At 48.4% G+C, this 26,943-nt stretch overlaps 1 protein-coding gene and 1 long non-coding RNA gene across 3 annotated transcripts in view; one reads left to right on the top strand and one right to left on the bottom strand.

Annotated features, from left to right (window-relative positions):
- Positions 1 to 636: 636 nt before the first annotated feature.
- ELAC2 (elaC ribonuclease Z 2) lies at positions 637 to 26,079 on the bottom strand. 2 transcript variants are annotated; one of them, XM_017892360.1, is made up of 24 exons: positions 25,717 to 26,079; positions 25,043 to 25,093; positions 24,833 to 24,903; positions 23,578 to 23,642; positions 22,248 to 22,305; positions 21,003 to 21,071; positions 19,164 to 19,283; positions 18,112 to 18,170; positions 13,969 to 14,027; positions 13,801 to 13,873; positions 13,050 to 13,162; positions 11,575 to 11,670; positions 10,529 to 10,667; positions 10,362 to 10,447; positions 8,333 to 8,451; positions 6,603 to 6,699; positions 4,728 to 4,866; positions 4,121 to 4,159; positions 3,884 to 3,993; positions 3,157 to 3,256; positions 2,958 to 3,078; positions 2,619 to 2,697; positions 1,925 to 2,069; positions 637 to 1,291 (listed from the first exon to the last, which is right to left on the bottom strand). In XM_017892360.1, exons 1-24 carry the CDS (start codon positions 25,959 to 25,961, stop codon positions 1,064 to 1,066), a joined length of 2,481 nt encoding a protein of 826 aa, XP_017747849.1. In that variant the 5' UTR covers positions 25,962 to 26,079; the 3' UTR covers positions 637 to 1,063. The 2 variants fall into 2 exon arrangements, with proteins under 2 accessions (XP_017747849.1, XP_017747848.1); XM_017892359.1 differs by having other exon boundaries at positions 10,362 to 10,667.
- A 565-nt stretch (positions 26,080 to 26,644) lies between these two features.
- The window catches only part of LOC108542374 (uncharacterized), a 96,813-nt gene continuing 96,514 nt past the window's right edge, over positions 26,645 to 26,943 (top strand). Inside the window, exon 1 of the long non-coding RNA XR_001889257.1 lies at positions 26,645 to 26,814. This is a non-coding gene — a long non-coding RNA (uncharacterized LOC108542374). The remainder of the gene's footprint in view (positions 26,815 to 26,943) is intronic.

Here is a 26,943-nt window from a genome sequence, read left to right on the forward strand (position 1 = left end):
GACGTGGCTGTCAATCTCGAATGCGCGCCCGGTTGGCACCTGAAGGTCACCACTAGTGTTAAGCAAGTCGCTGGTTGATCGCTCCCTTGTCACTTGAGTTTTTAAAGCGCTTTTCACATTCTCCCGGGTAGGGAGAGTATACAATAAGTACTAGATTCGACTTGGAAAAAGCTCTCCATTTGTCAAGCACTAATCTGCGTCTGTAAATCCCACAAAGAGGACAAAAGAAACCAGCTCCATGTGCCATTTCTCAAAACCTTCAAGGGCAAAGTGATCCTCACTCTCAGTATGGAAGCAACAGAGCGAATCTATTGTCTCCACTGTTACCCAGAACCACCAGAAGACTTGCATTTCCCTGACCACTGACACTAGCCCGGCCAGGCTCTCACTGATTGATAGGGCAAGCATGCCCTGCTGTGAGCTGGCACAGCTTGAGTTCTGTCAAAAGACTTGGCGAACGAGGGTGGCTCTCTAAGGACAGGTTCCAGAGGTGCTCACCACGATGGGAGCTGACTTCCAAGCCAGCCGGGTACCAGGCGGCTGCCACGCTGCAGCACAGAGAGCCTTCTCCAAGGCGGTGCACAGCAGACCCTGCTCTGTAGCAGCAGCAGGAGGAAGCCAAAGAACTCACAATTTCAAACTCAATCTTTATTGCAGCTGAAATACTATTTTCGTTGAGTCTCGGACACTCAGACCCAGTGTGCCTGCGACTCTGCTTGTCTCTGGCGTGCAGGGAATCACTTTGCTGGACGAGAGGAAAGGTGCTGCCGTCTGTTTCCATGACTTCTTTAAATACTGTCTTGAAATGAAATTAGCTCATTCGCTTGCTTCCGTGTAGCAGCCTCCTGTTCCGCGGCTGTGCCAGGCACCAGTCCTAAGAGGCGTCTATAGACTAGTGCTTATCTGGGAGCCCAAGCCTCGGCACAACTCCATACCACCTATCCTGAGCTGCCTCCTGGGTGGACCGTGCTCTTCAGCTTCTACCAGTAAGGAGGGCAGATACGGGTGCGTGCGTGGGGCAGAAGACACACAGCCTTCAGAGTTCAGGGTCACTCCCAGATCTTCACTGGGCTCTGACCTTCTTGCTCTGTGGCTCCTCTGTGTGGGCCCGTTTCTGCTGGGGCTCCCCATCCTCCAGGTCGCCTGCCAGAGCCCTGGACAGGAGGGCCGCCCGCACCTGCCGCAGCTCCCGCTTCTCCCTGCGCTCCTCCATCTCCTCAATGTCGCCAGCAAACAGGGCTTTCAGTGGGGCAATCAGCTTGGGCACTGTTGGAAAGTCTCCAAAGCAGACCTAGAAGACACAATAGAAGGCAACGACCTGCCTCAGAGGGGCAGAGGTGGGGACAGGAGCTGGGAGAGATGTCGTCATGCGCTCACACAGCAGTGCCAACGCCCCTCCTTACGCACAAGCCAACAGGTCACAGTTGAAATGGAAAAAAGCATGGCATGGAAGGAGCCCTCTAAAGAAGGGACAGAGTCTCCCCAGGCCTGGCTAAGGGCCTCCAGAGAGGGAAGGGAAAGCAGTCCAGATGCTCTCAAAATCAAGCTCCTGAAAAAGGAGGTCAGGTTTGGGCCCCGCCCCTTCATTCCGGAAGGCCAAGGCTCAGGCCTGGCTTTCCCACTCACAAGAGGCAACCACCTGTCTCACAGGTCTGTGCTGAGGCTCAAATGCACGCAGTCCCGGCCTAAAAAGACTCTTAAGAAATTTCCAGCGGACTGAGACTGAAGACTAGCTGGCCCCTGTAGGAAGTGGGTCTCACCAGCAAACCCAGTGTGGTTCGACCTGGTTAGTGACGGGTAGATACCCTTTTCCCACGGTGGCCCCAAAGAAGAAAGCTAACTCCAGCTCACCGTCCTACTCAGTGTGTAGAATCCCGTCTCCCTGCCCCGTCCCCGCCCCGTGCTGCCCACGTGACATACAGACCTTCATGTGGTCAAAGGCAATTCCCACTTTCTCGTTGAAGTCGGGGCTAAAGAGGGGGACCTTGGCGTAGCGCTGGCTGAAGTGGTTCAGCATGATGAACTCCGCGTTCATCCGCATCCCCACACTGATGGCTTGGGACGTTGTGCTGTGGGCAAAGGACAGAGCAGACTGAAGCTGAACCCAAGTGCAAGACTGCAAAGAATGGCACAGACCCTGGCAGTCAACTGCCAGGGTACCTGGGGAAGCTGGTGGGTTTTCTTAACGGGCACCTCCATAGCCAGCACAATCTCCCCTGAGGGCCAGAACCTTCACACACTCCCCTGAATGAAGCCCACCCTCTGTGTTGGCTGCCAAATCTGTCCATGAGGGCACCCAAGAGAAAGCACAGGGCCCACCTGGGGTAATGCACTCTTTCGTTGAAATCAACAGCCCAAGGTTCAGTCCCCAGCCCCACCTTCCCCTGGGAATTCTCTGACATAAAACTGTGCCTCACTCTAGAACCTTGTCTAAAAAATTCTGCAAAAATAAAGGCCAAGGGCCTGTGAGCATTGCCACAGGTCAAGGAAGCCCCCATAGCCCTTGATAGGAAGCAGGGCAGCAGCACGTCAGTGGAGACACAAATGATGGCTGCTCAGTGTCACGTAGTAGGGGAGGGAGAGAATATGGGTGACAAGGACTAACCGGCCTTTGCTACCTGTGTGTCTTTTCCACTGCTTCCTCTTCCAAACCATCTTCCAGGGTGGCTTCATGTATCAGGAGGGTGGCATCCTTCCCTGGAGAAAAAGCACAAGGATCAGGGCGGAGTTCTCTGCGAGAGCAGCACACAGGCCTCAGTCACATGCTGTTTCCTGGCGTCAACACTCGGCTCCCTTGGCCCTGGGTCTGCCTATTAGGATGACAACCAGAGACTCTGAGGGTGGGAACCTGAGTCTCCTGCCTCCGCTGCTGTTTCCCCGCAAGCTCAGCTGCATTCACCTCCAGCGACACAAACCCCAGAGCAACCTCACGGTGGCTGGCTTCTTCCTGTACTCACCCATCCGGACCAGAGCCTCACAGGGCATGGTGTCCCCGGAATAGACCACTTTCCAGCCAGAGGTGTGCACCAGCGCACAGCCAAACGCATGCTTGCAGTGCCGCACCAGACAGGTCTGAAACTAAAAGGGCGGGGCTGGAGGGCTCTGCAGCTCTGCTCCCCACCTCGCCCCCACAACGCCTGCGGCGGTGCCCTTTACCTCTTCCAAATCACATGTTCCCAACAGTGAACTGATCAATCTTGCCACTGCAGGACTGGAGATCTCAGCCCCTTCCTGAAGGCATTTGGCAGGAATCATACTGTAAGAAGACAAAACATTTAAAATGATAACAAACATTTCTTGGACATCTAGAACCAAAGTTTAAGTCTTTGGCTGGAGAACCCCAAAATCATTCTTAGGTGGAAATCATAGTCACTAAGATGAAGAAACAGCTGTCAAATACAAAGAGCCAAACCCAAGCCTCTGGGCCACTGGGAGAGACCCAGCAGGTGACTGCTGCCTCCGGCTCAGGCAGCACAAGCCACAGGCGACTCCAGCAGAGGGGACTCCTTCCCCTTGGGATGAGGATGGCGCCGCCTCCCGCTGGCCACACACCTGGTATGGACAGTCTCTGTGCCAGCCACTATTTGGGTGCCTGGCTCCGGAACTGTCTCATGAAGAAAAGCTGGGCCATGTTTAGAAAGCAGTTCAGAACTCAAATGAGGACTGGGAAGACATGCTTCTAAGAAAATAAGCATGACATGGGAACTATCTAATGGTGTCTGTCCTTCAGCCAGGGCACTTCTCTCCTGCTTCTGCCTTCTGGGACAATGTCAAGGGCAAGGCTGCTGGGGGATAGTGGTAACTGCCCCAGTGTCAACCTTGAGCTTCTGAAGGAGGTGGAAGCGAGCAACACCCCAGGGGCCAGGCTGCCCTGGATGCTCACCTGACGTGGTGCAGGACCTCCTGGCACTGGTTGTGGTACTGCTGGAGCCAGGCTTTGAGCTGGGTGGGGGCAACCACCAGCAAAGGGTGAAGTGGCTTTCCCAAAGACGCCTGAAACAAAAATTCCAAGTGCTGACTCAACGATGGAACATCTCAATAAACGCTGGAGGCCAAGAGGCGTTGGCGGACGATGTGTAAACCACTGGAACTCAAAACGCAGACGAAGTGCCGCACTTACCAAGGCTCGTTCTCTCTGCAGCAAGATATTTAGCAAGCCCTGGCAAGGAAACAGGAAACATGCATTAGCCAGGCCCGAGGACGATCTCCTTTGGGTTAGGGTCTGCAGCCCTCCCTCTTGCAGGAGTTGCCAGCCCTATGTCACCCACCAGCCTCTAACACAGCCGCAGTGGGGGTGGCACATGCTAAGCCCCCTGCGCCATGACCCTGAAATGTCACAGGCAGAAAGCAACGGGACCTGTGTTGGGAAGAGGGCAATGGCCCAGGGCCCAGCACCCCAGGAGACCAAGGTGAGGGTCTCATAGCCACACCTCCTGCCTCTGGCCAAAGCTTCCTCTGAGCAGGCCGTGTGAGATTCAAAATTCAAAGCAGCCTGGGTCAACCCAAACCTGTCCTGCTGCAGGAAAGGAACTACATAGAAATAGAAGACATTCCTGTGGCACAGAAGGACTATGTTGAGTTTTGTAAAAGACCATTTCCTAGCTAGAGATGAGTAACAAAAGCTTGGGCAAGTTAGGGAAGCAGAGGAAAAGATGCGGCCAAAGGGCCAACTCAGTGTAGCAGTGCCTCCTCCAGGCTGCAGCTTTGTGGTCCAGCCCAACACTCACCGTGTGGTGATCTGCGTGCAGGTGGGACACAAACACGGCAGCCAGGCTGCCCAGGACCCGGTCCACCTGGTCTCCGTAATGACGGTACAGCTGCCCAAACGTGCCCTCACCACAGTCCAGTAGCAGAGACGTGTCGGGGCTACAGAAGAGAAGAGCAAGAGAGTCACCGCCACTGGGAGGGCTGCTGACAGTTCAGAGGTTGATGTCTGCTTTGGACAAGACCAGGAAGCGGCTGTAGAAATTTCTGGCTCTCGTGCTTTTCTTTGAGGAGTTAATATAAAAGCCAATTAATTGAACCGTAAAGGTAATTTTACATGTGTCATCCTCTTTACAGCAAAGAATTATCCATGGAACCCTGAAACCCTTTCAAATATCCTTACCCAGGGTGTGGGCATAAAAAAAAAAAAAAAAAAAAAAAGTTTATAGGAGGCTTAAAGCATTTAGTCCCAACAATGAATCTGACTACACAGACTGACTGTGGCCACAGCCTCTCTTAAGAATACCAGGACAGACACTGGGCCACATGAGACTGCTGTTTCTAGGTCCAGCTGCCATCAGACTTTTCCCCCTTTGCATGCAGTCGGGGTTTCCTCAGTTCATGTCCTCAAAGACACCTGGGGCAGGGCGGGCTGCAGGTACTTCATTCATGGACCTAGTGAGTGCAGACTCCCAGGTGTCACTCGGGGTTTCTGACTTGGTTTGAGGCAGGGCTCTGGGAGCTTGGATTCTGACAAGCTTCTTGGGCTATTCTGATGTGCAGTCTATTTCAGAAGCTCTGCCCCAAGGCAGACAGAGTGCTGACCTGCTCTGGCCTTCTTCCTTCTCTGGGAGGAGCAGGAAGACGGAGAGGGCTGCACTCATTTTGCAGAGAGAAGCCTCAGTGCTGAGACATGACCTTCTGGGGAAAAGGGAGTCGGGACACAAGGTGGCAACAGCACCTTCCCATTGGCTTTAGCCGGTTCAAAAGCCACTCGCGGGGGGGTCAGGTCAGCAGCTCAAAAAGCCCTTCTTCCCCAAGATCTCAGCCCCGGGAGAGGCCGGCTCACTCCAAGCTGCTTTACTGCATGTCCTCAACCATAGAGAAACACACCCCAGATTGTGTATTTCTGATGTCAGGGCACAGCTCGTCACTGCTGTATGTATTTAATGCACTATTTGCTTGTTTCTCATCCATCACTAGCATCTAAGATGACAAAGCAAAATTTAAAAACAAACCTACTAATGCACAATCTTATTTTCTTCACATACTATCTGCAGAGGTAACACGTACATTTCACAACACGTTTGACTCATCTCTCTGCTGATAAACGACCCCAGGCAAACCCAAAAGAATCGACTAAAAAAACATGTCAAGGGGAATCCAATAAAGGGGCTGAACACAAATATGCAAAACCCTAAAGCTTTTTACCATACTAGCAGCAGATAGCTGGGGGACAATACCAGGTAGCAATCAAGACTCCAAGTCCCCGCTCAAACTTCAGATGCCCACTTACCAGCTGTAGGAACTACAGCAAGCCGCCTCTCTGAGCATCGGTTCACCCATCAACAAAACGGGGAGTTACTCACCACTTCATAGGATTAATGTAAAAATTAAACGAGAGGATTTCTTAGGTGTAGTGCACACAAGTAATATCAGCTATTTTTATTAAAAGACATCATGGGATGAACTGTGGTGATTCCCAGGGTAAAACATTGCTACTGAGGCTATAAAATGCAGTAAGGCCACGCTCCTCTCCTGGACACTCCAGGCGACATGACAAGTGACAGGGCTTGATACCGCTGCATTTTCAAATCGACTGGTGAGTGCGGCAGTACTTTTGTTTAAAAAGTAAACACGCCTTTGATGGAAGGATGCTTCCTGGGAGAGCAGCATACCTTATGTTGACAAGCGTGGCACTGACATTTCGAATCTTCATCGGGACGGCAGACCCTGTTCCAAGGAAGACGATTTCTGGGTACTGACTTCTTTTCTCTGTGAAAAAATCCATGTGAAACAATCCGTTCCTTTGGGTCAAAAGTGAGCCAGCATGCAGCCCTGAGAAGGTGCAACGGTTTGAGTATCATTGGTTTGTCCCCAAACCTCATGTGGAAACGTGTTCCCCAGTGTGGCGGTGTTGGGAGGCGGGGCCTAGTGGGAGGTGTTTGGGCTACGGGGAGGGACCCTCCTGAGTGGCTTGGAGCTGCAGTAGTTAACTACTGGCTCTCAGGAGACTGGAGTACTTCTCAAGGGAATGGATTTGTTCCCGGGGGAGGGGGTTGTTATAAAGCCAGGGTGCAGCCCAGGTTTTCCCATCTTCACAAGCATCCACTTCCTACTTGCCCTCTTCTGCCATGTTATGGCACAGCATGAAAACCTTCACTGGGAGCTAGGGCCGTGACCTTGCAGAACCATGAACTAAATAAACCTCTTCTCTTGATAAATTACCCAGTCTCACATATTCTTTTATAATAATAAAAAACACACTAAGACAGATGGGTAAGCAACACAGTTCCGTCCAGCTTCCCAGGAAGGGGACTGGCAGGCCCCTGGCAACTGCCGCCACACAAAGGACTTCACACCAGTGTGGGACCCACAGGCTATTTGTCACCAAAGGGCTGAGAAGAAGAACAAATAAATTCTCCAGTCCTTTCTTCAAAAGAATTGCTGTCATTCCTTTACATGTAAAAAATGACATTTCTTTACGCTGGGAACTGTCATTTATTTCAAGAGAGCAGAGTGTGCCTTGCATCCAGCTCTTACTGCAAGACCGTGCAATTCGGTCTCATCCTCCCAGTTCTATCAGGTAGGAAATGCTCTGCTTCACAAGGGAGAAACAGACTCAGAGGCCCAGGTTTCCAGTGAAGATGGTAAGAGGCAGGGTCAGGATTCAAATCCAGCGAGACTCGATGGTTCCAAAGCCTATGCCCGGCCCTCAGCCTCACTTGAGTGACGTGGCCAAGATCCTCCAGGGATGTGCATCCATAAAGCCAGGACGAGATCCCTGCCAGCCAAGTCCCTGTTCAAAGCTCTTTCCACAGGCGCTCACTAAACTGTTTCACTCAGTGTGTGCCTTGTCAAGAATACTGGGGTGCCATCGCCAAATGCTCTGACTGGGTGGAATTGGGATTCTTTTTTTTTATTTTTGAGACGGAGTCTTGCTCTGTCACCCAGGCTGGAGTGCAGTGGCACGATCTTGGTTCACTGCAAGCTCCGCCTCCCGGGTTCACACCATTCTCCTGCCTCAGCCTCCCGAGTAGCTGGGACTACAGGCACCCACCGTAACACCCGGCTAACTTTTTGTATTTTTATTAGAGATGGGGTTTCACCATGTTAGCCAGGATGGTCTCGATCTCCTGACCTCATGATCTTCCCGCCTCAGCCTCCCAAAGTGCTGGGATTACAGGCGTAAGCCACCACGCCCAGCCAGGAATTGGGATTCTGAAACTCCACAAAGCCCCCTCCTCCAATGGCCATAATTCTAACATAGAGCCAAAGTAGAGAAGCCCTGGATTAAACTGAAAAGCCAGGTTAGAATGCGCCCCACCAGCACTCTACTCAATGCTATGAAAACAGCAGCAGGGGTAGAGCCCAGGAAAGAAAGGCTGCTCTGCAGGCTCCCACTCACCTGCTGGGGCTGGGCCATCCTGTGCACTCCTCCTGTACTCCTGCACGCTCTGCTGGAAGTTGGGAAGCTGCAGCGCCTCGTCTATGAATTCCTCAGGATTGCAAGTAATAATGGCATCCCTGCAGGGAGAGAGAGAAGCATCTCAGGTGACGGACGGCGTATATGGCCTCAGCAGACCCTAATGTGGATGTCCAGAATAAATTCAGGGGGACAATCTGCAGGAAGTTTCTTCCGATCAACACTGAAGGGTAAGTGACTAGGATCTGGGGCAGTTCTGCTCCACCGCCTTTTGGAGGCTGCCTCGCTCTGCCTCAGGGCCAGTCACTACTGATGCTCAGGGCAAGACGGTTTTTTCTTTCTCTGTGGCCAGTGCTGTTGTCCTGCTGCAGGACCCCAACCTCTACTTCCTAGACTGTGACAACCAAAAATGTTTCCAGACATTGCCAAACATCCTCTAAGGGGTAAATGGTCCCAGCTGAGAAGCAGAGCCCCGAGAGGAGTGACTCTGAAACTCATGTTCACATCCAGGAACTTGGCAAAATGCAGAAGCCAATTCAGCAGCTCTACGCTGAGATCTCACTTTCCTAGCAAGCCCCAGATTACACGGAGTGACAACTTCTTGGACAGGCAGCTCTTCAACCTGGCAGAGCATTAAAATCATCTGGGAGCTTGTCAGTCCCAAGCCTAACTTTCAAGATGCAATTCACTAGGTCTGGGGCAGGCCCTGTGCATTATTTTTCACAAGCATGAGGTAAATGTGAATGTCGGCTAGGGCTGGGAATCGCTGCTGTGTGTTAAGAGCCTGTGCAGATGCCGACAAATGGACACCAGGTTCTTTAACCCCGTGATGTCGCTGTGGGCCCGAGTCTTGCTACTACAGTCTTTTAAAGGGCCCCAAGTATCCAACCTCACACAGCATCCAGTCATAATCCAGCACATGCTCTATTCTAATACAAACACTGTGGAGTGGGCAGGCAGCTTAAAATCAAGGTTCAGATCTTTAAAAATTAAAACAGGCCGGGCGTGGTGGCTCATGCCTATAATCCCAGCACTTTGGGAGGTCAGGAGTTCGAGACCAGCCTGGCCAACATGGTGAAACCCTGTCTCTGGTGAAATTACAAAAAATTAGCCAGGCATGGTGGCAGGCACCTGTAATGCCAGCTACTCGGGAGGCTGGGGCAGGAGAACTGCTTGAACCCAGGAGGTGGAGGTTGCAGTGAGCTGAGATCGCACCACTGTATTTCAGCCTGGGCAACAAGAGTGAAACTCCATTTCAAAAAGAAAAAAAAATGACAATTAAGATGTAGGGCAGTAAGGCTGTTCACTTTCCTGGTTGGAGTGTACTGGAAGAGGCTCTTCAAGATGGCATTTCACATTTATTAAGTACCTTAACAACTGTCACACTCTGGCCCGGTAATCCCACATTTAGGAATGACCTGAAGGGAACAGACTTCCCATCAAAGATTTATATATAAGACATTTATTGTTTCATTAAAACAGCCAAAAATTGGAAACATCCCAAATGAGTAAACATCCCTATTTGGAATACCAATAAAAATCTTGTTACTTAAGACTATTTAGTGACACAGGAAAAGACTGTCAGGCCATAAACCCACACACACGAATCAAGAAACACAAAATGTTATCAACCATTATCTCTGGGCTACAGGATTATGGGTGACTTTGTTCATCATACATTTCTTATTTTCTATACTGTGAAACACATGAGCTCTATCACTGCTATTTCCATGCAAGGCAATTTTAGAAAAGGAGAACTACTGGCCCCAATCCGCCCACCTCAACCCAGCCTGGAGTAGGCTGCTTTTCTAAATAAATTCGCATTGGCACACAGCCAAGCCCATTCATTAGCTTATTGTCCGTGGCTCTTTTGTGCTCAAAGCGGAGTTGAATAGTTGCAACAGAGACCATATGGTCTGGAGAGCCTCCTGAAACATTTACTATGTGGCTATTTACAGAAATGTTTCCCAACCCGACTGAGACGATTCCATTAGTTCAAGATGGCACAGACCTCTGCCACTCCCTCCTGGGACGGAGCTGGTACTTGAGGAGGCATTCACCCAGAACCATGGGCACGCTGAGGGTGGGGCCCTCCTTCTGAAAGAGACAAAATGCATTCATGGAGAGAAAGAAAGGGGGTGAGAGCTGGGCCGACAAGGGGCCGGTCTGAGACACTACCTTACAGGGGAAACTGGTGAGCAGGGGGAAGATGTCTGGGTGGATGAGGTTGAGCTGGGTTTGAATCTTGTAGCTGCGAAGGTTGTGAACTGAGGCACAGTTCTCATTCAGGACCAAGTGCTGGGTGTCAGGCCCAAACCTGCGATGAAACAGAGCCGGCATTTGCAGCGTTTGTTAGGAAGCAGTTCCCCGAGGAGTGGTGCTGAGCTCGGGAGTGGTAATGTGGATGAGGCGTTCAAACAGTTCAGTGACTTGCCCCAAGCAGTGTTACTACGTGGCCAAACATGGTCCCACTCCTGCTGGCTCAAAGCCCGGTGTTCCCTAGCTCAGCTGCCTTTCAGGTGTGCTGGGAAGACAGAGAGGAAAAACAAGAGAAAGCAGATGTCCACGGCATACAAATAGGGGACTCAAACCCTGAGGAATGAAAGAGACAGCAGGAGAGCAGGCCATGCAGCGAGGGGCAGGTAAAGGGGCCACATGGGGAGACACAGGCAGGGGCCAAAAAGCAGCCCAACGTCACCCCGCACCCGAGCTCAACTCATACGCCTCCACCTGGCCCTGGCCAGCGATGTCCTGAGGAAAAAGTAAAGCTCCCTCTCCTTCCAGTGACTAAACATCTACCTCCCAGGGCTGCTGGGGATGACCCTAGAGGAAATGAAGTGAAATGAAGGGTATTTCACACACTGCCTCCCACAAAGTGGGCATTCAGTAAATGGAAGCTGTCATTTTATATCTGCAATCTCTTCTTTGGGATTCACTGATGGAATCCTCAACCAAACGGCAGTATTTGTTCAGACACCCTGAAAAGTGTGGAGGGTGTAAAATAAATGGAATCGTGTGGACACTGCGCCACCTAGCGGTGCATTGTCTTTAGAAGCGTGGCACAGATCTGGGACGCCTAGAATTCTGGGAAGGCAGGAATCCCACAGAAAGTTTAGGCAGGCGCAGAAGGGTAGGTAGCGTTTGAAAGAGCAAGAGGGGAGGAGAGGGGAATCCACCACTGCCCAGAAGAGTTACCCCAGGTGCCGCTGGGCTGGGCTCCATACCTCTCCATCCACTGCTGGTACCTGCTGTCCACAAGCACAGATTCCGGGGCCATGTGAACCACCAAGGCCACGGGGGTATCTGCCTTTCCTTGGTACCTGGGCAGAAAAGTGGGGCTTTACAAAGTGATGCAGACTCAGGACACACAAAGACAGGGACCATGCAGTCAGGGAGGGGCATCGTGCGGCCCTCTGTGAGCACTGCAGTGAGGTGACAGGCTCCACACCCAGGCCATGCTCTCACAGCAGACCCCGCTGCTGGTCCATTTCCAATGGATATGGGGTTCCTCTATCTGGCAAGCTCTGCTCTGGGCCTTCCAGTCGGCCTGGCTGATCCTTTCTCAGCACTGCAGTTCCTTATAGGGGTCTGACCTGCAAAGCCAGACCCAGGCTCTCCCTGCCTCCTCCTGCTCCCTCTCTCCTTTCTCTCTCATGAGCGTTTCCTCGAATAAACCTCCTACACCTCCAATGCCACCTTGGTGTCTGTCTTCCAGAGGACCTGAGACACAGGCACGGAAAATGAAAATCGTCTGAAATTCTACCACCTGGACAACAGAGCACTTACTAACATGCCGATGCGTTTCCCTCCAGTTCCCTTTAAAAAGAAATGCACACGGTAGCTATTTTTATCTACCCCACCATCACCACGTATCCGCACATGGCTCTCAAACGACATCTCATTCACTGAAATGAGTTTTGGGCTCTGCTGCCCAACTCTTGATTAAAATACAAAGCCTGGGCTACCGGGGCACCCACATTCACCCACAGAGAATAAAGCGGACCACGAAAGAACTCCTAACACTCTGACTTGGAAGGGGTACAGCAGCCCAAAAGGATTTGTTGTGGTAAGTAGAAAAAAACAAGTGAAAAAATCCAGGTACATACAAACTAGGAACAGGAAAAATACAGGTAAACCATTACGAGTGTGGGAAAAGACTCAAACTCAGATACGTGGGTCAAAGATGATTCCACCTGGGGTGAAAGCTGAATTGCAAAACTGCTTAACTTTGATGGAGGACAAAAACAGAGTGGCTGGTGGCCCAAAAGACATTCCCCAGCTGTGATTCCATCCCATAACACAGATTCTTGACCATGACAGTCTCACACACTCTGACCCACCTCATTTGTTTCAATGCAGGTAATGGAAGAAAATTAATTCAGTTCAAAATAATCTGGGCATTAGTTAGAACTCAAAAAAGTCCTAGAATTTCTTCTAGTATAAGAGCTGTAAGAGCTCTAGCTGAATTTCGAGTCCTCAGTGGTTTCTAGTTTTCAATCTTTTCTAATTTCACTTTGAGGCTGTGGACACCGGAGCCCACCAACTACCAACAGTGACTTAAGGCAGGAGTCCTGGCCTCTGAACTGTAAACCCAGACAGTGGGCCTTCCCAGAAACACGGCTCTTGCTACAAGATGCCCATGTCGATGCTGGGCTGTGCTTCAGCTCTCACTTCTCCCACCCTAGAGACCCCTCATTACCTCTGAAAGGTGGCATTCTCACAGATGGGTTGAATGAAGCCTTCATCTGGACATTCTACCACCACAAAAGCAGCACCAGGATCTGGTGGAGTACACAGCTCTTCAGCCAAAATCTGCAAAATCAAGTAAGCCCGTCCACTGGGGTCACAGCTCAGCCACCAAACTGAACTGCCTTCAATGCAACTGCTAACATGACATAGGGGCTGAGAGGTAAACAAAGCACAAAACCAACTTCACACATCACCATCAACACCCTTCTGGTCTCTTTGTGGATACCTAAATAGGTAACTGTCAGGCTGAGGCACTTCGGGCCTACACTGGCCAGGAAAGGAGGCTTGGCATTAAGGTTTTCTTCAGTCTGTGGCCACTGGTCCTAATCTCCTTAGAAGTCAGAAGAAAATCTTGACAAAGAATAAGGTGACATTCCTCTGGACCATAAACCCCAGGCCCATCCATATGGGGTCTGTTGTTAGACACTGTCCTGAGCTCAAGTACCAGGGAAAGCATGCACCCTTTACGGAGGATGACCAGATCCTAGAAGGACAATCTACAAAAATGCTCGAATGTAGCCGTGTTGACATGCGGGACACACACAGATAAAAGAGGCCATTTTGTCAATTAGCTGAGTGATGTCCAAACTGTTCTACGTCCTTCAAAAGTGGTGTCTGTAGACCCTGAAGCAGATAGATCTGCCCAGCATTCCAGATCCTACCTGTAACTGCTGAATCATTAAGAAAACCAGGCATCTCACCTCTCTTCCTTCATGAGTGATGCTTTTCCCCTCCTTGACAGCAGCAATGATGGGAGCGATGGCAGCTGTCCCACTGAAATGAAGAGGCACGGCCTCCGTGAAATGGGATTTCCTTAAGTGGAAAGGTGTACCCAGTGGGTCCCAAGAAGCCTCACCCCCCACACTCACACTGGGAGGCCCAGCTCCTTTGCTTTGAGCACCAGGAAGTTTCCTCTCTTTAAGTGAAGCTGCAGCAAAGAGAACATAAATGTGATTTTAGCGGCTAATGAGGAAGTTTGGTTTTAATCAATTTTCTTAGAAGTGTATTTTCTAGATTAAAACAAAAAATAATGTTGGCCGGGCACGGTGGCTCATGCCTGTAATTCCAGTACTTTCAGAGGCTGAGGCGGGAGGATCACCTGAAGAGTTTGAGACCAGCCTGACCGACATAGAGAAACCCCGTCTCTACTAAAAATACAAAATTGGCCAGGCGTGATGGTGCACGCCTGTAACCCCAGCAACTCAGGAGGCTGAGGCAGGAGAATCACTTGAACCTGGGAGGCGGAGGTTGCAGTGAGCCAAGATCGCGCCATTGCACTCCAGCCTGGGCAACAAAAGCAAAAGTCCGTCTCAAAAAAAAAAAAATGTTATTTGCTTACAATTCATTAAAACACGTTTATTGCTTTCAGAAGGTATACCATATTCTGAAGAAGTCATTTATTGTCAAATGCTTTAGTACTAAAAGCCAAAATGACTTAAATCAGTGTTTTATTTCCCAGCATTAACTTATTATAAATTTAATAAAATGTAATTCAATATGAAAGTTAATAAATATCCTTCAAGTATCATCGAGGAGAAACACTGTTCTGTCATTCTACATTCCTCCATGGCTAAAGGAATGTCACCAGAGCACTGCCTAACAGAGCAACCAGCAAGCAAACTGCCATGTAACATAATATTTCAATGACAGTGACAGGCTAACAAAAGATGGATGATTTTATTTCTCTTGTATTTTCAATTATTTGGCAATATAACGTCATTGCTTTTATCTTGGAGAAAAATTACAATAAAAAATCCCTAATAGGCCAGGCATAGCAGCTCATGCCTGTAATCTCAGCACTTTGGGAAGCCGAGGTGGGTAGATCATGTCAGGAGATTAAGACCATCCTGGCTAAGGCGGTGAAACCCCGTCTCTACTAAAAATACAAAAAATTAGCCAGGCGTGGTGGCGTGCGCCTATGGTCCCAGCTACTTGGGAGGCTGAGGCAGGAACCCAGCAGGCGGAGCTTGCAGTGAGCCGAGATCGCGCCACTGCACTCCAGCCTGGGCGACAGAGGCTCTGTCTCAAAAAAAGAAAAAAAAAAATCTGTAATATGTTATTATTTTAGAAAGGCAAACAATAATTCTATCAGAAAACTTCATAATCATTTTATAGGGAAAAAAAAATTTTCACACACAGTAACAGAAAAAAGTCAGAAATGGCATGTAGGCCTTTGAGTGCCAAATGACATTTGATTTTCATTTTCTCCTTTAAATCTTCATCAACTATGTGCGTCTTCTTTTAACTCCCTGAAGTTAAAAAGTTACTCATGGCCGGGCGTGGTGGCTCACGCCTGTAATCCCAGCACTTTGGGAGGCCCAGGCTGGCAGATCACCTAAGGTCAGAAGTTTGAGACCAGACTGGCCAACATGGCGAAACTCTGTCTCTACCAAAAATATAAAAAAAATTAGCCGGGCATAGTGGCAAGCACCTGTAATCCCAGCTACTTGGGAGGCTGACTTGGGAGAATCGCTTGAACCTGGAAGGTGGTGGTTGCAGTGAGCCAAGATCGTGCCACTGCACTCCAGCCTGGGCGACAGAGCAAGATTCTGTCTCAAAACAAAACAAAACAAAACAAAACAAAACAAAACAAAACAAAGGTTGGGCGTGGTGGCTCACGCCTGTAATCCCAGCACTTTGGGAAGCCAAGGCAGGCGGATCAGAAGGTCAAGAGTTCCAGACCATCCTGGCCAACATGGTGAAACCCCAGCTCTACTAAAAAAATACAAAAATTAGCTGGGCGTGGTGGTGTGCTCCTGTAGTCCCAGCTACTCGGGAGGCTGAGGCAGGAGAATTGCTTGACCCCGGGAGGCGGAGGTTGCAGTGAGCCAAGATCACACCACTGCACTCCAGCCTGGGCGACAGAGCAAGACTCCATCTCAAAAAATGAAAAAAAAAAAAAGAAAGAAAGAAAGAAAAAAAAAGGTACTTGAAGACTTAAGGCAGGGAAACCCATGTCCCTGGAGCTGAATTCAACCCATGGAGATATGTTTCTCTCTGAGGAATGCAGAGTATTTGGAAGACTGATGAGAGCCAGAACGCAGCCAACAACGCCCCAACAGTGCACCAGCTGCCTAAAGCCAAGGTCTTCCATCAGATGAGTTTCTCAGGTCCTCATGCCAAGAGGCTCCTGGAACTTGACCTAGCTCAGCTTTACTGCTTTCCAAAACCCCACCTGAGAGTGGCAAATTAATTAGAAGAGGGGAAATGGGTTACGGGCTAATCCAGTGACAGCAGCCCTCAGAAGCAGCAGCAGAAGACAGCAAGGAAGGAGATGGAAAAGCCAGGGCAGGCAGCTGGCAGCCCCCAGGAACGGCTGCCTGGTAATAGGGCAACTGCCCGGGTGTGTAAAAGTGAGCTTGTCACTTCTCATCATGCTCACTGTTACCTATTCAGGAAAAAGCAGGAATATGATTTAAAGATTACCATATAAAACAGTTTAAAACCAGACAGTATAAACATAGATTATCAAAATATTTTAAAACTTTAAAAAATGATTTTGCTGTCTAAAACTCAAAAACACACAAGTAATAAGCCTGTTAACAATAGTACTTAACTTCTATGAAAATCACATTATTCAAATAAATCGACAGAAATGATACCGGCAATGATCTTGCCACTAAAATTACTACTTACTTTCATTATTATTTTCACTTGTAGGTTTTAGAATTTAGATAAAAATTCCAAATGTATTTCAAAATCAACATTAAAAAATAATCTAAGCCCACAAAAAGGCAATGAAATCTTTTCACATATTTAGACAAATGTGTTGCAAATTGTATTGATAAAATTTTAATGTGTAATTCTATTAAAAATAAGCCACTAGTCAGATCTTACAAACCAGCTTATTGTAACAAAAATTTTTAATGGAATCTGACCAATTTCAGAGTTACAGATCTAGGCCTCTGTGAATGCTAGCTAATATTCCAATCAATCTGATGTTAGACCTTAGCTATTGCAGGGGAATGAAATAAAGTACAACAGAGTTCAAACTGACTTCAAATAAAGGCCTGATGGAGGTGAAGGAAAACAAACACAGCTGCCTTCAATAATTTCGGAATTCTAAAAGGACCAATTGTTGGCAAATATAAAAGAATACGGACCAGGCATGGTACTTCACGCCTGTAATCCCAGCACTTTGGGAGGCCAAGGCGGGTGGATCACCTGAGGTCAGGAGTGAGACCAGCCTGGCCAACACGGTGAAACCTCGTCTCTATTAAAAATACAAAAATTAGCTAAGTGTAGTGGCATGCACCTATAATCCTAGCTACTTGGGAGGCTGAGGCAGGAGAATCACTTGAACCCAGGAGGTGGAGGTTGCAGTGAGCCAAGATCATGCCACTGCACACTCCAGCCTGGGTGATGGTGACAGACTCTCAAAAAAAAAAAAATAAAATAAAAAAAAAAATGTATGGAGGCTGACAGGGCACTGGAAAAAAATTTAAAAGGAAATAAAAGTATGGGGTTATTTTGAGAAACAGAGCATCTAAACTCTGAAACCTACAAGTGACGACAATTATGAAAGGTCAGTAGTAATACTTGTTGCAGGCTCATTGCCAGTATCATTTCTATAGAATTTTTTTTTTTTCTTTGAGATGAAGTCTTGCTCTGTCACCTAGGCTGGAGTGCAATGGTGCAATCTTGGCTCACTGCAACCTCCTCCTCTGCTCAAGCAATTCTCTTGCCTTGGCCTCTCAAGTAGCTGGGATTACAGGCACACGCCACCACACCCAGCTAATTTTTGTATTTTTAGCAGAGACAGGGTTTCACCATGTTGGTCAGGCTAGTCTCGAACTCCTGACCTCGTGATCCACCTTCCTTGGCCTCCCAAAATGCTGGGGTTACACGTGTGAGCCACTGCACCTGGACTTCTGTCAGTTTTTCGAAGATCTGCTTTCTCTTCTTGTCTCAGGTAACAGGAGCAGCTACCCTCAAATGATTGAAAAAGTGCAAACCAGAGGTCACTGAACAAGCCCCCAGTCAGGTAGAGCCCTCTAGCAAAGCTCCCTTACCTTACAGATGAAAGCTACAACCAGGGAAGGGTCCCTTACTCCTCTTCTCTGGCTAACACCTGAGGAAAAACACATTTAATTATCACAAGGTAAATGTGAAAGTTGTCAAGACATCACAAACTGATTACGACCTGATACCTAACTTCACCCCGCATAAAAATTAAATGGACACTACTGTCCCAATACAAAGGCTGAAGACACTAATACACTCAAGAAGACTTTTCTCCCCCTACTTATGTGGAGATGTTTTGGGTAAATGAAAACACAAAACTCTCGCCAGAAAAACTTTAGAATGGCAAGTGAAACTTTTTTTAAATGACACATTTCACCTAGGACTGGAGAAGAGAGAGAAAAATATATTGTAATGTGCTTTATAATGCATATAACATGAAATAACACAGAAGTTCAAAGGCCTGCAGAGCAAATGTTGGGGGCAGTCTTCACCCAGTGTCATCCAAGTAAGGACAGCATATAGGGGTCAGCCGGTTCTCAGTCACTAGACAAGACCTCAGGACAGAAAGAGGAGCTGCCAAGCTTTGCCAGCGCTGGTCTTCTGTTAAGGACAGCAAACTCCTGAAGCAGCCCAACTCCTGAGTTACATCTAAACGTGAACTTTTAACTCTGTCTCCCAGTGGGCTGTCATTCTGGAAAAGGAGGTGCAGATCCTCCCACTGATTTGACTGTCTCATTGGCTTAGCAGTTATAGTTTCCACATTAACGGAAAATTTGCATGAAAGTTACATTAATGAAAAATACAAAATGAATACGTTTGTCAGGCCCTGTTCTCCTCTGGGAAAACAGAACACAGTTTTGGGCCTACCCAGACCCTGGGTGGCCAAAACTGTGGACTGGTTGTTATTAAAGCTTCAGGCTGCCACCTTCACAACAAACCTTCTCATTCCCCCCAACGGGCCAAGTCATAACAAGCCCAGGAAGAAGAACCTGTTTACACACGTGGCTTTCTTATAATAACGACTCTCTTCAAGCATTACGAGGCAGAGAATTAAGAAAACACAAGCTTTTCCGCCGCTCTGTTTTATTTATACTATTACCATGGGGAAGGTGCGGCTCATTCTCATTTGACTCGGAGTCCGAAGATAGCTCTGGGCTGATCCTGCCGAGAGGCCTTTCTGGACTCTGCCATGGTTGGTGCTTTCCACTCCTCTGTTCACCTGGTCAGTACAGACACCACATTACACACTGCACAAGGTGAGCGGAGAGTCGAGGCCCAGATGTTTATATGTGGGAATGCCAGAACGCCAATGAAATCAGCACACCTTTCACTATACAGTAGGAAATAACTAGTTAGTTAACTTCCTCCCTGGTTTCTGGGCTGCACTTACGTCCATTAATCTTTATGTTTCCGCTTAGCTCACAGCCTTGGCCATGGTACCAGCTCAACAATGTGTTATCCAAACAGCATGTGAGTTGTAGACATGCGTATTTATTATCACTCCCACTAAAAAACATAGGCCTAAAGGGTACCTATCTCCAGAGGGAGCCTCGTTTTACATTTAGTTAAGGCTCAAGATCAAGGGAAAAAAATTCGCTGCTCTAAGAAGCTAAAGCACGGCTGCAACGACGATTAACATAAGTTCATTCATTATGGGCTGCTGGGCACTGAAAAAACGATGGTCAGCAAAACTAAGCATGTTAACATGGATCACGCAAATGACACGTGAAAGTTACCTGTCACATGCAATGGAGCGAAGAACAGGGTGCTAGAAATGGACAACAGAGGGATGCAACTCAGGCTGGAGGTGGCTACAGCAGGGATCAGGTGTGAGAAGGCATCTGAGCAGGAGGAGCGAGTCAGGCAATGGGACTGCTGATCAACCCGTCACAACACTGGCCTAGGAGCACTTGTGCCATTGCTCTGGCTCATTCCTCCCCTCCCTGCTACCTTCTGCCTTCAGTCGGCATAAGCCTCATCTCCTTGCCAGGTTCTGGACTTCTCTGGCCTTTGCTGGGTGCTCTGGTCTGTTACCCATCAGCACTACTTGGTATGCATCGCATTAGTTAGCACTATCAAGGAAATACCCCTACTGCTTGGTACTCTCTTCATATATAAGTAAAACCAGACAAGAATGTCTTTAGCCAAGCTCAAGGGCAAGACTGACTCTTTTCCTAAGCTAAGACCACATCATCTGGCCCTGGTACTTCAGAATGTGTAGGAGCTTCTAACCCCCTTTCAAGTTGCTGTAATCATTATTTATTTTTAAAAATCTATCTGTGCAAACCTCTTTATGATCCTCTGATCAAGAGGGTACTTACGACTGTGGGAAAAACCTCCCAGCAATGAATGTGCAAACCCGAATGCAATCTATTTACTGAGAGTGCTTGATTATCCAATATTCCAAAGCATAATCACTAACATTGGGCATGAGTTAGACGTGCTTATCCGTAAGATTATAAGCTCCTTAAGGGCAGGAGCCACATTTCAATTCCTCAGCTAAATTTTCTAATCATGCTCAGAACACAAAACAGGGTGTCCAAAGCAAGTGTTCAGTTTGTATGTTCACCCATGTTTTCTTTTCTTTTTTTTTTTTTGAGACGGAGTCTGGCTGTGTCGCCGAGGCTGGAGTGCAGTGGCACGATCTCGGCTCACTGCAAGCTCTGACTCCTGGGTTCATGCCATTCTCCCGCCTCAGCCTCCGAGTAGCTGGGACTATAGGCGCCTGCCACCATGCCCGGCTAATTTTTTGTATTTTTAGAAGAGATGGGGTTTCACCGTGTTAGCCAGGATGGTCTCGATCTCCTGACCTCGTGATCCGCCCGCCTCGGCCTCCCAAAGTGCTGGGATTACAGGCTTGAGCCACCGCGCCCGGCCGCCATGTTTTCTTTACTCGGACCTACACCCTCCTCCTGGGAAACCTGGCTTTCATACTCACTGTATATGGGGATCTGGTAAACTGTCATGGTTTCATCCTTGTATTCGGGGGCAGAGTAGGGCCGCACAGCTACAAGAAAAGCACACAACAGCAAAGCGATTGCATCAGTGAAGATGTGTGGGAAGAGTAATTTCCAGGATCACCAACCACTGAGCAACTGAACTGCCTCAGAATTACAGTGGGAATCTGACATGAAAACCAGACTTTCTAAGGAGATTACCATTTTTAGGAAATAAATAAAAGTGTATTTTAGTCAGCCATTTATATTTACTACAGCCAGATGAAAAGACATTATAATCATTGGTGACTATCCGTTAAAAATGTAAAAACAAGAAACTAGTACTCGACTTTCAGAGGCCCAAGTTAACAAACAGAATTGTGAAGCCAGGGAACCCATCATCTCAACCAGAAGAGCTGATGTGTATTTTGAAACAAAGTATTAGTGTTTCTATAAAAGAGGAGTATTAACAAGCCACAGATGCACACCAGTGCCAGGACAAGGGCCCTGCTAGCATCCTCAGTGAGGCCTCTTCCCATCAAGAGTCTTCCCATCTGCTACACAGCTGGAGCTGCGTTTCAACGTACAAAGTTGGCCACAAAACCTTTAGGAGCCCCTCATCACCCCCGTCCCCAATTCAAAGCAACTCAATGAGGAGAAGCACCTCTGGAACTGAGGCAGGAGCCCTGCTGTCTGGATGGAGAATGCTACACAGCATGTACACAGGCATGCATCGGCTGTGCAATCACTCCTGCCAACCTGGCCCCTATTTTTGCAGCATGAGGTGGGAGCACAGAAAATGTCACTATTTAGAAAACCCATCTCCAGCCGGGTGTGCCAGCTCACTTTCTCACTTTGGGAGGCTGAGGTGGGCAGACCACAAGGTCAAGAGATCGAGACCATCCTGGCCAACGTGGGGAAACCCTGTCTCTACTAAAAATACAAAAAATTAGCTGGGCGTGGTAGTGTGCGCCTGTAGTCCCAGCTACTCGGGAGGCTGAGGTGGGAGAATCTCTTGAATCCAGGAGGTAGAGGGTGCAGTGAGCCGAGATCACGTCACTGCACTCTAGCCTGGTGAGAGAGCGAGACTCCATCTATCAAAAAAAAAAAAAAAAAAAAAAAAAAAATCTCACAGTGACGAAGCATTTGATTTTGAGGTTTAATGTTGATTTTTTAATGGATTCTAATTTGAGAGGTCAGGGCATATATGAGTTAGAAATAGCAGACAATGAATCACAAAGACATACCCAGTTCTATTCCTTTCAATGGACCAGAAAATATTTTGATTGCTTCGAGGTATTTTTCCTAATGAAAAGCAAAGAAATGAGCAGTTATGGCTGAACAAATGTAGAACACAGCAACTATTCAAGTATTTAAAAGGTTACCAATGGGTATCAACATAAAACAAAGCTTAGTAAGGATTTTGAACATCATTTACTACAAATATTTACTGAGTATCCATTATGTCAGATGCCAAGGACACAGGAGGAAAAAGAGATGGAGTCCTTGCTCTACTCATGCCAGTGGAGGAGACAAAATGAAACATGGTAACACAAACAGCTTAGTGGCATTATGCTAAGTGCTCTGCGAGGAAAAGGAAAAATACAGACGGCTGGGATCCAACTTGTCTGGAGAAGGAGACAGTTCTGGAGTAAATGACCCTCTAGCTGAGCCCTGAAGGTTCAATAACAATACAGGCAGCAATTAGAAGAGGCAGAGGGAACTTGTGGAAGGGCGAAAGTCCTGAAGAGGACAGAGAGTTAGAGGGGTGTAAGAGTCAGCCAGCCCATGCAGCTACAGCTCAGCAATGGGTACAGATGGAAGTAAGGGTAGGGGCTGGGGCCTACAGGACTTGTGGGCCATATCAAGGTGTTTTGGATTGTATTGCAATGGGGAGTCCATGAAAGGCTTTAGGGTGGCAAGTGACACACTACTTTTCTGTCTTAATGTGACCTCTCTGGCTGCTGTGTGGCAGATGGATTACAAGAAGACGAGAATGGATATGGGAGGCTATTGCAGTTTACAGGTGCAGAAAACAGAGATAAGGAAGGCCTCGATAAGAGACAAATGGATGGATTTCAAACGTTATTTTGGGGAAAGACTTAACAGGTCTTGGTGACTTTCTTCTTAAGAATTGGAAAATGAACTATGATATTCAACAACATACACACGACTTCTCATGAGTGTAAAAAACTGGTTTGAAAGGTAAGAAGACGTCAGAAATTTATTGAATAAAACAAAAGCTGCCCTTTCTTGTGTGCCTACTTGGTGCCAAACATACACCTAATAAAGCGATCTAGTGCTTTATATGGGCTACATCATTTAATCTTCAACAACTCTGTGAAACATGATAGTAATCTTACGGATCAATAAGCTAAAACTCAGAAAGGTAAAGTTACTCGTTCGAGGTCACACAGTTAATCAGGTTTTGAACTCATTTTAACTTGAAAGGGGAAGCGTTTCAACGCCCAGGTATCTCTGGAAGGCAGAAGACTGATTTGCAAAAACGAAAATTCTTGTTACTGACATTGTAAAAGGAAAGGTTGTGTTTTGAAAGACGTGTCAGGAAAGACTCACCAGTTGCGGAGGTCCAGAAAGTACACACTTTGGAAGCCCGGTTTCCTTTAAAGTAAGAATCATTCCTAAAAAGGATGCACAAAATCAGATCTCTCATCAACTTGACCTGTCGTCACTAACAGGAGGAGCACCCTGTACTAATCCAGCTATTTATCTACGTCTCCTTCCAGCTTTGGAAGCACCACCAGGGAAGATGTACAGAGCAGAAGTGATGCAGCCAGAGGTGTAACGGACACCAGATATTCTTTAAATGCCTCTAGAACAGGCTGAACTGTTGCTAGTGTGAAGTACCAAGGCACCCAGTGTGCAAAATTTAAGGAATCATGAAAGTGAAGGGCGGTACCCTAAGTGCCTCGCCCTAGTCTCAGTCCTGAGAAGGGAGACTAGTCTAACACTTCACTCCTTCCTGTACATGCCACCAAGCCCGCAGAATGTGGATGCAACACAACCCTGACCTTCCAGTTGAGAGGCATAAATGACAGGGTAATCTGGACAGTGGATATGTGTGTGGCTGCCACAGAATGTGGATGCAACACAACCCTGACCTTCCAGTTGAGAGGCATAAATGACAGGGTAATCTGGACAGTGGATATGTGTGTGGCTGCCACAGAATCTGGATGCAACACAATCCTGATCTTCCAGTTGAGAGACATAAATGACAGGGTAATCTGGACAGTGGGTATGTGGGTGGCTGCCAATGCGTCTACGGTAAACATTAACTATAATCACCACCACTAGACTCTCCAGTTTACTGCCACAAATCTCTGGCCCCACAACCCAAGAAACTAAGTGGATGGTAACACTTAGAGGGGGTATCCATATTAAAATCTGTTGAGTCACAGCTTTTAATGCTCTGTGCTGCAGCTGATGGGCTGCTATAAAAAGAATTCCAGCCCAGGTGCGGTGGCTCATGCCTGTAATCCCAGCACTTTGGGAGGCCAAGGCAGGAGGATCGCTTGAACCTGGAAGTTTGAGACCAGCCAGGGCAACATGGCGAAACCCAGTCGCTACAAAAAAATACAAAGAAAATTAGGCAGGTGTGGTGGGGCGGGCCTGTGGTCCCAGCTATTTGGGAGGCTGAGGTGAGGGGATCACCTGAACTCAGGAGGCAGAGGTTGCAGTGAGCCAAGATCACGCCACTGACAAAAAAAAAAGTCTAGCTGCCCACCCCACCCCAGACTCGGAAAAATGGTCAAGCAGGTTAAATTCCTGGAGATTTCCCACCAGCCTCTGACACTGCAAAGAATATACTCACCACTTAAGCCGCCAACATTAGACCAGTGCATTCGAGTCAGGAGTATGTTGTCCAGGCGAGCAACTTTCAACCTAAGAATGAGAAAACATTTAAACAGGATAACATGAAGAGAACAAAGACCACTTTTGCTATAAAAAACAACTGGCCTCTCATTTCAGCTTGCAAGCTCCGTAATCAACTCCCCCTCCAAAAGCAAGAGACTTGACTCACTTGTGCTCCTGCATGACTCTCTGAACGCCTTCTCCACAGTTGAAGAGATATCTACAAAGACAAACATGACACAAGACATTCAGAAGGTTTTATTCTGTAAACTAAACTGACACCAATTAGATACTTTATTGTAGAAGCTGTGAAAAAAGAAAAAGAAAAAGAAAAAAAATTAAAAGTCCATGTTGGACTACCGAACCACATTTCTGCTATTAGGATGGTGGGTTTTGAGTCCTCCATAGGAGAGGTGGAGAGGAGTGGGGGCCTGCGTGTGTGGGTGCTGGGACAAAACGGGTTCTTTCCCCATCACCGGCTACACACCAGATCTGTCCACACCACACGCTAACAAAGACACACTGGCACTGGCCTTGGGGTGCACGGAAGAGGGTGGAGCTCCGAAAGTGCTGACAGCCAGGCCGGGCCCTAGGGTTGGGAAGAGGACGCTCTGACCCAAGTCTGAAGTTCTTCACAGACCCCCAGAAATCACATGGGTGCAAAGAATCTGGGATTTCCCAACCACCATAACTTTACGAACCCCCGCAACAGTGAACCACATTTGTGAAGTAGGGAAGCCTAAGCCCTGGGAGGTGCCCCGATGCTCAGAGGCTGCACCGCACAGAGGGCCCAGCGGGACGGGGCGTGGCTCGTTGAGGGAACCCCAGGCGCGGCGCACTGACCGGTTGAACTCGGAGAAGACGTAGAGCGCGGCGCCCGCGTCCCGGCTGCCCACTGCCACCACCTGCAGGTACACGGTGTTCGCGCCGCCGGAGGACCCCAACGGGCCGCGCTTCTCTCGCGTGCGCAGGTGCCGCAGCGAGTCCTTGGGCGGCCGCTGGCGGCGGGCGGATCCCTTCGATATGGTGCGTCCCTGCGACATGGTGCGTCCAGCCGCGGACCGCAACAGCGAGCAAAGCGCCCACATGCGCCCGTCTTCACTAAAACTAAGAAAAGCCGCCCGTCACCTCAGTCCGCGCGCCACATGCACCGCCCAGCCGCTCCGCGTGGCGGACTCAGCCAATCAGCGCGCCGTGCACCGAGCTGCCCGCCTACGCGAGGCTGCTCATCCAATAGAAAGGAGTCTTACTCCTCGGGGCTTGTCAATTATCAGCGGCCATAGAGTAGAGGAATACTAGAGCGTCTCAAGCGGCCCCGCCCCTTGTTCTGTTCCAGTTTTCTGGCCTCCATTTTTCCGGAAGCTGTTTTTCTCCTGGGGCGGGACTTCCGGAAGCACAGGGTCAGGAAAAGCCTTTCTGGGGAAGGCGGGTGTTAGGAGTTTGGAGTTTCGCTGAGATGAGCCAGTTGCCACCACATAAGAGCTGTGCCCTCAGGGCATGTCAGCCCCTCAGAGTTTGAGTTTGAGGTGATTGTAGTGGTTGTGAGGATTAAATGTGAGGCCATCAATTGTATTGAGCATTAGCACAGGCGCTTTTGCTAATTTTGTTTCCATTGTAATTCGTATGCATACATGTTAGAACGTGATCATTTTTACGTGGTGGCGCGCGCGTGTAGGCCAGGGAGGCTGAGGCAGGAGACTCGCTTAAGCCCGGGAGGCGGAGGTTGCGGTGAGCCAAAATCGCGCCACTGTACTGCAGCCTGGGTGACAGCAAGAGCCTGTCTCAAAACAAAACAAAAGAAAACAAACAAACAAAAAATTTAGTGTTTTTTGGAAAGAAAAGCAAGAGTAGAGGACAAGCTCTAAAGCAAGAGAGTCTTGACTCATTCGTTAGCTGCGTGATCTTGACCTCTCAGAGCCTCAGCTTTCTTATCTGCAAAACGTGAGTAATAACAACAATAACAGTATCTCCTACTTCAGAATATATTTAGAATTCAGTCACCTGATAATATAGCAATAGCCCTTTGAGTGGCTCTGTCACAGAAGAGGCACCCAGTAAATGATAGAAAAT

Source organism: Rhinopithecus bieti, unplaced genomic scaffold, assembly GCF_001698545.2.
Source record: "Rhinopithecus bieti isolate Rb0 unplaced genomic scaffold, ASM169854v2 scaffold_20098, whole genome shotgun sequence".
NCBI classification, from domain to species: domain Eukaryota; kingdom Metazoa; phylum Chordata; class Mammalia; order Primates; family Cercopithecidae; genus Rhinopithecus; species Rhinopithecus bieti.